We start from the raw sequence: 11,120 nt of genomic DNA on the forward strand, positions 1-11,120 counted from the left end.
TGGAATGTAAGTGTTGAAAAGTACCTGCCATCTATCTGCAACTTCTAATACTAGATGCAAATGTGTCTGTTTTAGTAATGTTCAGCCCTTTTGTTCTCTTGGCGGCAGCTGCTGCTTAGCGCCTTTTATTTCTTTGACCTCACTGCCATTTAATCTGGCTGTGGTGACCCATGTGATTTGTTTCATATCAATACTGTAGCTGTGTCAGAGATCATTGTGACACCATCAACAAAACTGCCTAAGTCCCTGAAAGATTAAGTGGCGGCACTAGCAATATGAAGGATAACACATACATCCCAAAAAGAGAATAGCACAGAGCAAACTGCAGCCAGGAGAAAAAACTATGTAAAAAGCCCACAATAAAAAGTGAATGTTCGGTGAAGTAAGTATTCTGTTTTAATGCAAGTTAGTCCTGACTTTTAAAAAACCATTTTTATGCAGAACTGTAAGCAAGATATTCATTATAAATACACATGCTAAAAATTTTAAAATTCTTCATGTAAACAAGTTGCTCCCTTTCTTCTGTCTTACAGAACTAGTATCTGTCTTTGTAAGACCAATAACAATTTTTGCTAGTTGCTTTAATAGATTTTAAGAATTCACTTGATGAAAAGGGTGGTAAATAGTCATGGAGGAGTGCTATTTCAAAAATGTTAATGGATTTCTCTTGTTCAGCTAAGCATACTTGGAATATATTTTTCAAGTATCAGAACTGGGCATTGTTTGTATATAGTATGCATGCCTGATGTTGCTCATACAACCTAACTATTTTTAGAAATCTTTCTTATTAATTACCACAGCAAGTTGTTGGAGCTGTTGTAGGAAACCCTACAGAAAATTAGCTTATTTTGGTGCTGTTTTTAGTGTGTTCTGTTGAACATTTTTTCCAACAAAGAGGGAAGCGAATGACACTTGTATGAGGTGTTTGGAATGCCTTTCCATATTGCCTTTTCTGGGCATCAACAGAACACATTGCATTTTGTCTGAAGAAGTGTGCGCGCACGTGAAAACTCATCCCTTGAATACAACTGTGTTGGTCTTAAAAGTGTGACTGGACTCTATTCTATTACACTGCACCCTATCCAACTGCAATGTAAACCTAACAATTAAGAGCAGTCTGGCCATTGTGAACTGAAACTATGACACACAACCTTGCATAGTAATCAAATGTGCTACTATAAAATAAAGCAGTGTTAATGCGACTCTAACCATGTCCACGTGATCCTTGTCCCTGAAATCACACTGCCCGCACATGTCTGTGGCATTTCAGCTGCAGCTGACACAAGCCCTCGTTTGTCCTACTTGGACAGTGCGCTCTCCTGCTACTGTACAAAAGAATCCAAGAGAATGCAATCTTGCATTTCTCTGTAAGGCCATTTGAGAGTATGATTAGCAGTTGCTCACCCAAAAGTGCTGTTAACTGCTCAGTACGTGGGACAGGAAAAGGACTCAAGGACCAGTGGGCATATGCTTTTCTTTCAGGCTCTCTTTCCCCAACAAAATTACCTAACTTTACCCCTGTTAGTAGCGATAATGCAGTAGAGAAGAACAGTGTAACAAAATAGTAGGGGAGGCTGTGTGCAGTGCTGCTATTGCTTTGAAAGCTAGCTTTTGGCTTGCATAAAATGTTTTCCCAGCAAAATAACACTTCCAGTACAGAGAAGGATATTTTGTCTTTGTCTTTATACCATTGTAGCTGATTAAAACTTAATCAGGTACAGTGATCTCATAAGAAAGACAGACAATATCCTTCTCCCTACAGAAAACAATATTTTACTGGAAAGACATTTTATGCAAGCAAAATGCTTTAGAGCTAAAATGGCTAAGGTTTAACTTCCTTTGTCTGACATCTTCAGAACAACTCCTTTTCATCAAAAGTTATGGTGATTTATAATTCACTCTTGGCATTGTAAACCTAATCAGATATTCACAGAAGAATTCAGATATCCATCATATTTAATTTTAATACCCTTTATTTGGATACAAATCCTCAAGGTCATCTTTTTAAGGCATACTTATTGAATAACATGAAAATAACCAAACATGAAGTGTGACTGGCTGTAACACTTGTAGGTCAAGCCACTATGATAGTCCTTGGAGGTGGGACGGAAATAAGAAACATAAATTGGACAAAGTTTTAAAGGAGTAGGTAATAAAGGTTTTAAAAATATCTTGTAAATTGAAAATAATGGGAGTGCTTTCTAAGCGATCTCTTTTTTTCTTTAAAAGAAAATATATAGCAATTGTCTCATATGAACAAAGGCAAAATTACAAGGATGATTTCAATGCAGAGTATGATGAATACCGAACATTGCATGCAAGAATAGAGAGCATTACCAGGAGGTTTATGAAATTAGATGCACAGCATAAGCTGCTTTCTCCAGGATCTAAAGAGTATCAGGTAAAACTTGTTTTCCACCATATACTTAGTTTGGTGTAATGCTGTTTTTCTGGATACTTCAAATAGTATTGCTGGCATAGTGTTATATCATTACCCCAGTGTCTGGTCACAGTTCTGACTGTTTACTAGAGAATTGAAGAATTTCTGACTGGACCATATGTGTGTCAAGTCCGTGCAATGAAGGCTTATAAGACAGAATTTTTAGCAAGTGTTATCACAGTTGGAATACTTCCTGCCCTAGAGACTTAATGAAGCTTGGTGGTGGAGGTCGTTTTTTTGGAAACACAGCAAGATCTCTCTCACACACAGGTTTAAATGTGTATTGGATTATTTTAGGAAGATTATTTATATATTACTTGTGAATTTGGATTAAATGGGGGGGACTCACAGAAGAAGTTGGTAGTGTGGCTCTTTCCCTGCCTGCATCCTGCTGCTTATCCCCAAAAGCCTCTCTGAAGGTCAGGTGACCCTTATAGGTAAACTGCACTTGTAGCATGAGGGCTAGGGTGAAGAAGGGGAATTGGAGAAATCATCATGTTCTTCTTGACTCCTTACTGCCACCAACAGGGGGAAGAGACACCTTCACTGGGTTCCTTATTGCACCCCCCCCCCTTATGGTGCATTTTAATAATGAAGGTCTCTTGTCCCAAAGAGACAATTTTGGGGACAAGCAGCAGATAAGAGGAAGGCAAGTTTTTCTGACAGATTCAACCCTTTGTCTCCCCCACCCCCAGCTTGAAATATTTTTAGACAGCAAGTAGACATCTGAATTGTAGTGATGACTGCTTATTCCTGTTTTACAAGCAATATGATGGCCTGATGAATAGGGTAGAGTCAGTTGCCCCTTTAGATCACTTTCCGTTGAATGAGAAGTAGTGCTTGTTGTATTTTGATCCTGAGATTAGTGGAAATTCTGTAGGAAGGGCATAGGATCAATCCAAGTTTGTATAAATTCTTCAATTCTCACCCCTGATCCTAGAATTGGAACAAATGGAAGGGGCTGGGTGTGTCTATTCAGACAGCTTTATGTTGTTGCAAGGCATTGGGCTCTCTGTGACCCTGTGTTTCCTGACGTTCTGTAATAAGGGTATATTTGTTATTTCAACTAATATAAAATATTAAATTTCCTATTCGTACATTGATAGAATAGCAGGAAAGAATTTGAAACATGCATCATTGATGTTCTTATTGTATTGGGTGCAGTGTGGTTCTGCTCATTGTCAGAGTAATTGTTAATCAATAGCTGTATTCTGTAGCCTTTAAGTTATGCTTGTTCCAACTTTCAAATTTGTAGATACTGCATGAGGAAGTCTTACAAGAATATCGGAAGATCAAACAGGTTAGTATAGCTTATTTTACTGTATATTGTCTTCTCTCTTTATTCCCCCTCTCCAGTAGCATTAATGAACTCAGCATAGGCTGTGCCTGCTTTCTCACTGAGGCAGGCTTCATGGGACTTAACCCTGGTGCTTGTTCAGTTTGCTTGCTTTAAAAACCTGAATTGACAGATTCAAGAACATGCTTAGGCAACATATTCCATAACATTCTTTACAATTAAATATAGATGTATAGTTTCTAAATTAGTAATATTGGATCATTGCCTTATCTTGGCAGATGAGACTGAAATCACATTGCACTTGGCTGTTCTTTCAATTTACACAAACTCATTATTTGGCCTGATTTTCAACACTTCTCCTCCTCCATCCCTCATTTCCCAAAATTGGGCTCAGGACAGCACACAGTGTATCTCTTCAGTACAGAGTAAAAACATACAATACAGCTGTACCCCGTCCAGAGAGGGAAGCTGAAATCCCACCCCACCCTGGCCACAGGACCTCTTCCTTGCTGGGTTCAGCTTCAGGTGGCTGTTTTAACCAACCCACCATGGCTTCCAGAGAACTGGCCAGATCTTCTGGGGCAGTGTTGGGCCAGCTGTTAACAGATATAGCTGGTGTCATCAGCATATTGATGGCATCTAGCCCAAACCTCCTGACTAACTGGGTAAGAGGGCACATATAGATATTAAAGAACATCGGGGAGAGAATCACCCCCTGGGGGATGCCACACACCAATGGGTGTCATGAATAAACCCTCTCCCCAAGTGCCACCCTCTGTTGCTGCCCTTGGAGAAATGAGCACAGCCATTGTAAGGCAATCCCATGTGTTCCAATGGCAGTGAGGCAGTGGGTCAATAGGTCATGGTCCCTGTAGCAAATATTTTATTTGACCTCTGAGTATGCTGAGTCTATGAATGGTCCCTGAGCATTCATTGTTAGTGCAGATCACCAGCATATGGCTTTTTCTGCTGCAGCATACCTTCATAGTGGCCAAGACTTGGCGTTATATTTACAAATGGTGGCCTGAAAATGGCGAGGTTTAAAACCTGGCTTTGAGACCATAATTGACCATATAGTTCCTCCTTCTTGGTATATGATTTAACATGAAAAATGATGTCTACATGCTGCTCACCATTCTAATCCAGAACCCGTTTCTAAATATTTTCTAAGATGAGGGATGGAGATTTTGTTCTGGATGACTCTGGTCAGGCTTGATTCAGGTATACGCATGCCCTTAGGAAGTCCTAGCTGCCTACTTAGGTTTCCTGTATCAGAGCATTGATCATTTGGCAAGAGCTACACTTGAACATTTTTTGTTTGTTTGTTTTGGGTTGCAGTACACAAGTAAAAATATTGCTAGAAAACTGTTGCTTTTTAAAAACTAAAAAATTATATGTATATATTAAAATTAAAGTGATAAATACAATTACATCCATTGAGTTTACATGGATAATTAAAAACAATTACATTAGTCCTGAGCATTTTATCTTACCCAAATGAAAGCAGATCACAAGAAAAGAAGACAGTCCAGATCAGTTCAGCTTCCCATATTTGCAGGTTTTCAAAGTCATCTTCCAACCATAGCTACTTGTCTCACCCAATAAGGGCTCATGTTCTTGGCTGACTGATTATACTATGACTTCAAACACTATACAAAGTTAGCTGTATTCATATATATGAAATCTGTGTTAGTGCATTCTTGCTACTTTTAATCATAACCAAGAATATAATAAATGATTAAAATGAATCCCAACTAGTATATCACATTTTTAAACTATACCTTTATTTCTGTCATTAGTTGGATATCCTTGCCATTCTCAGATGCTTCTTGTAGCTGGGCCCAGACACAGTACTTCTTTTGATATCAAGTATATTCCATTTCTTAAATCTTCATTCGCGAAGCCAAGCCGAGAGAGAGAGACTAAAGGCCATATTAGTCTATTACTCCTTTGTCTCCCTCCAAGGCTATTCCATTGTGGGTGTTTGGACTTCCAGTTTGGCATTAAACAGAGAGACTGGGCCAGCCATGACTGTGATCTGCAAAAGCGTCTTCCATAATCCTTTTAGTCAAGACCAGCAATTCTTCCGCTGTATTTCTGGCTGTAGCCAGGACAGTATGGCAGGCACAAGGGCCCTGTAGGAATCAGATTATGCAGAGCTAAGCCAGCCATTAAGGATTGGACTGAAAAAGATAGAAGGGGCCTAAAGAGGTCTGCCAGAAAAACAAGAACTCTCTGAAAGGTTAGCATGCCCCTCCCTCACGTTAAAAGTAGAAAGTGAGAGAGGCAGGTGAACCAACCAACAATAGTTAGCCAACAGTACACCAGGTGACTAGTAAAGAGAATCCCCGATGCATAAATTAGAGGGGCATTAGTTTAGACGTTTAGCCCTTGCTCTCAGTGGGATTTCAATGTAATTTACATGAGCTGTATTGTGTAGTATACAGTAACTTTTGGTAGGTTTTTGTGTTCTTGTAAACTTCTTCATGCAAGCAGCCACAAGGACACAAACATGTGAAGGAAGCTATATCTGATCGGGTTTAGCCAGGATACAGCCAGTGTTTCTGGCACCAGTATGCATGAGCACAATGAGACACGTTTTTTGTCCGCTGCCACAATCAGTAAATCACGGTGGCTATGTCTGCAGACACAGTGAGTCAGACACTGTTGCCTTCTTGAAGCTTCATATGAACATAAGAAACTGCCTTATACTGAATCAGACCCTTGGTCCATCAAAGTCAGTATTGTCTTCTCAGACTGGCAGCGGCTCTCCAGGGTCTCAAGCTGAGGTTTTTCACACCTATTTGCCTGGACCCTTTTTTGGAGATGCTAGGGATTGAACCTGGGACCTTCTGCTTCCCAAGCAGATGCTCTACCACTGAGCCACCGTCCTTCTCCAAGGCCTTCCCACATAAGGCAACTTACAAACTGTTCAGCTGGTCCTATGATACACCAAAATGGTGTGTTTCCTATCATGCAGAATCAGGTTGTACTGTAATTCCTATGTCCTTTGGGCAACTGTTATTGACTATACCTCTAGCCAATATTTGTCATTGGAACACAGCACTAAGCTTTGGCTAGTCTTCTCTAAATAGTATTATTTAAACATTTCTTTGTGTGCATCAGTGCTCCTATTTTCCTTTTTTTAAAAAGAAAAATGCTAGCTTTCTTCAAAGTTAATTATGTAGGGTTAGATCCAGACTAAATTTTCCAGTGGCAGAATGGAACTTTCTCTCCACCACACACACACACACACAGCCCAGTGCTAATTGATCTCTGTGAAATTCTGCTTTTTGGGAATAAGGAACCATGAGAAAAATGGCATGAGGTCTGCAGTGGAAAATGGAAATTATTGAAGATTGCCAACTTAGTCTGGATCCAACCCATAAAGTGCATGGGTATCAGTTGTACAACTTACAAAGTCAAGATGTCTTTTTAAGCTATAAAATGTGATACATTTGGTAAGCTTATTTTGTTGTTGTTGTAGTCTAGCCCCAACTACCATGAAGAAAAGTACAGATGTGAATATCTTCATAACAAGCTGGCGCACATTAAAAGACTTATAGGTGAATTTGACCAACGGCAAGCAGAGTCATGGCATTAGAGCTCTGGACCAGAAGATGTGAATAAACTAAAGATTATTTATTTAAAATTCCATATGACTTGCTCCAAGGTTTTAAAAAACTGAAATTTCTCTCATGCAGAAGTTTCAGCATTTGCAGACTGAGTTGCTGTTTTTGTTGATGGTTGAAGATGTTGCTTTCCTGCATAGCTGAAGCTGCTTTTTTTCTGGTCCCCTTTTCCTTAACACTTTCATGGTTATCAGTGGAAATCATTTTACCATTGGGTATTGGGGATTCAGTCTTTCTAGTTCCGAGGTTGTGCACATTTTTTAAAAGAACCTGTAGCAAAAAGAGGAGCTTTTTGGATGACTATAAGCCTGTTTTCTGACTTTTAATGCAAAAACTATTTGCCTTAAATGGTAGAAAGTGTAAAACTTTGCACAAAACTTTTAAAAAGTAAAACATTGTATTGGGAGGGTTAAGAGGTGTGTATATAGAAGTTATATACAACCTGTCTGTCAACAACAGTAACTCTTCATGATTTCAACCCCCATTGCAATGGTTGCCTTATGGTGTTTGCTTATGTATATTGATTGTACTTAATTCATTGCTCCATAGTCACTGCTTCCCACTTCATCAAAGCAATGGGAGCATTACATGGCCTAGTAGTGTCTGAAGTGTGTGTGTGCATGAGAGAGAGTGTGTGTTGTGTACATGTGAGCATAATCAAGTTGGGAGAAATCTGCTTTATAGGCCAAATGTTCAGGTTAAAACAGCTGACAAGTTTTAGTGCAGGTTTTTTCCTATAAAGATAAATATTTCCATTTCAACTATTTGTCAGCTTTGTTTATTGGGAAAAATTGATACCTTACAAAAGTTAATTCTATAGTTTTGGGACAAAATTATAACATGTAGGTGACCTATTTATATTACTGCTATAAAAGTATTTTTTTGAAGAGAAAATATGCAAAGAAGCTATTGCCTACGTAAAATGTATATTTAAAGATTGTTTTTCCTGGGTGCCAGGAATATAACAAAGATGTATTTAACTATAAAATACTGTGATCATCAAACAGCACAAACTTTCATTTCATGCAGTTAATTGGTTTAATTTAAACCATCACTTTATCATGTGGGAACATAAGTTATTCGTCACAAAATTGAGTTTTTGAATTATATTTGTCTTTTCTTTGTCTTAATATATTTTTCAAAGTGCTGCCAATTGAAAAGGGAAGCATTATGTTTACAAGTCTGATTTTTGGAATGTTTGCCAAAATTTTGGTAGTATCTTTAATAAACTTGGTCTCCGGCATCAACCCAGTTGTCATGTATTCCTGTAGAACACAATATGTACAATGGATAGAATTGTCATAGATTTTACCCTTGGATAACTTCAAAAAAAAGGATTCTTTGTTTTTCATAATGAAATCTTTGTTTTTTGTTATGTAAGAGGAAGAAAAATTCCTTGTAATCAGTGACTGCATCAAAGAATTGCAAGTCTTTACATTATTTCTGTATAGAAAAGATCTCATTGACGTTCTTCATGATGGATTGAATCCAAAAGTGCCACTCTGCTAGCATAACAGTGGTTATGACAGCAGGACAGAATGTTGATGAGGAAAAGGTGATTTTTGTCCCATTCTCCACTCTACTGCAGATCAACACTGCTCTCCATCCTGCCTTGGCTCTTCTTCTAACAGTTTTATGGATTCATACAGAGCTGAATTGAACTGGATCATGTTTGGCACTGTCTGCTTTAAGTTGAAATTGCATAATGAACTTATCAGCTGTTTATCTTGTACATTTTTATCATATCCTTCCTTCAAGGAGCTCTATGGATTCCCCCTTCTCCTGTGAAGTTGGTTAGGCTGAGAGCCAATAACTCGTCCAGGGTCACCCAGTGAATTTCATGACTGTAGTTTCAAACTGGGTCTCATAGATCCTGACAGTTCTTTTCCTTATGAACTGTACCCTGAGGTGTGGCTAAAAAGAAGGATAGAGGAAGCCAGGCCTCAGATTCAGCGGGAGCTCACAGGAGCACAGCTCCTGAACCTTTCGGAGAGTTTCACCTCCTTCTTCCCACCTTGTCCATTGAATAGTAGGTGCAGCTGCATAACAATCCCTGGATGAGCTACACCACCTATTTTTCTACAAAATGACCCTGGAGGGAGGATTGTTTGAAAATGTTATTTGGGGAGGGGGAAGTACTGGAGGGCAGAGAGGCAGTTGAAAAGGAGGTGATTGTGGCTGAAGAACCAGGTGGGGAGATTGGGACTGGTTTTTGAGATTGCCATCTCAAGCATACATAGTAACACATTTATGCTTGTCATACATGTGTGCAAGTGAAGTGCACTCCCTACTGGATCTGGATGAATTCTGTGAATAGCCAAGTATAAGAAATCTCTCTTTCGCTACATCTCACTCCTGTTCCAGTGGAAGTTATTCTATCCAGGGTCAAGTTCTTCTACTTTCTCAGCCCCACTCTCTAATTCTACTTCTCTTTTATTGTAGTATTGTGATTTTAGTCATGCCTGATTTCATCAGCCTCCCTCTAAATTTTCCACTGAGCCAAAGTTTATCTTACCTGGATTTATGTTCTGTCACATGGGGCATCAGGGTGAGGTCTGAGGAAGTAGGCAGAATGTGTCCACCAAAAGAGCAAAGTGCCATAGTCACCTTCCCCTTGTCATCCTCCCTTCCTCCTTGCCTGTGCTATGAGATGGTTTTTAGGGGCAGGGAAGCAGCCTGCATATTGTCTGAATGAATCATTCCTTAATTGCAGTCATTTGTCCCTTTGAGAGCTTTGATTTGGAATGTCCCAAAGTTTACTAAATGATTTACTGCAGGGTTTCCCAAACTTTTCTTTCCTGTGGCCTGGTTATTTTTACATTTCGCCTTCATGGCCCACTAAAATTTGGGGGTGGAGCCAAGAGACTTTGGGGGTGGATCCGGAAGACAGGAATTATGTCATTTCCTGTGGTGTCAAGGACCAAGTGATGTCACGTCCGGGGCGCACAGAACCAAAACTCCACCTTTTCCTGTGATGTCACTTCCAGGGCACTCCCCCAAACCTGCCTCTTCTTCTGAAGCAACTTCATTTTCAGAAGAATCTCTCTGAAATTCATGCTGAGCCAAAATGGGGCTGGAAAGTGGGCGGTCCTCTTTCCACTCCCACACCTGCATGCACCTATTCGTTTGTGTGTTTTTCAACAGCTTGCAAGCACTCCTGATGCCCATGTTCAGTTGCCTGCACCACCTACGCACCCCTTCCTCAACAGCACTGGCCAGTGTATGCAGTTGGGAGTGCTGTTGCCATTGCCATCAGGAATGACGGCACTGTGTATCACCCACACTGGGCCCTGGCAGCTGCTCTACCTCAAAATATGCTGAAACATTTAGTAGGCCCTTCAGCTGCTGCTACTGGAACCCTGACACAAGCTATAACCAAGCTTGCTTGGTTTCAAGAAAATCTTTCGACAGCTATTTTTCATACTTTTCTTTGGCTGAAACACTGGGAAATTGCTGTGAAAGGTAGCAGAAAATTGTACTGCAATTAATGAATTAATTTCCAGTTATATGAAGTTCATACCAGCTTTTCCCAAAAGGGATATTTATGAGAAGCCTGCAGCTTTTTACTGGCTGTGTTTCCCATGCCTTTAAAAGCAACCTGTTTTGCAGATATTTAGCCAGTGAGCTTCTTTCATGCTTTTTAATATCTACAGGAGGAGTTTAATTTTAGTGTCAGCCATCTGTTAAAAGCAGGACCAGTAAAATGGTGCCAAGTTCATAGTATCATCACTTCTAGTGCTGTTGAGATATA

At 39.6% G+C, this 11,120-nt stretch overlaps 1 protein-coding gene across 2 annotated transcripts in view; it reads left to right on the forward strand.

The window, feature by feature from the left end:
- Positions 1 to 8,616, forward strand: part of ELL2 (elongation factor for RNA polymerase II 2) — a 49,008-nt gene extending 40,392 nt beyond the window's left edge. Inside the window, exons 10-12 of one of the 2 annotated variants that reach the window (XM_060235665.1) lie at positions 2,230 to 2,401; positions 3,696 to 3,740; positions 7,225 to 8,616. In XM_060235665.1, the coding sequence (XP_060091648.1) occupies positions 2,230 to 2,401; positions 3,696 to 3,740; positions 7,225 to 7,341 (334 nt within the window). In that variant the 3' untranslated portion in view covers positions 7,342 to 8,616. The remainder of the gene's footprint in view (positions 1 to 2,229; positions 2,402 to 3,695; positions 3,741 to 7,224) is intronic. The other variant, XM_060235666.1, reaches the window with a different exon arrangement.
- The last annotated feature ends 2,504 nt before the right edge of the window (positions 8,617 to 11,120 follow it).

Source organism: Heteronotia binoei, chromosome 4 (assembly GCF_032191835.1).
Source record: "Heteronotia binoei isolate CCM8104 ecotype False Entrance Well chromosome 4, APGP_CSIRO_Hbin_v1, whole genome shotgun sequence".
NCBI lineage: Eukaryota > Metazoa > Chordata > Lepidosauria > Squamata > Gekkonidae > Heteronotia > Heteronotia binoei.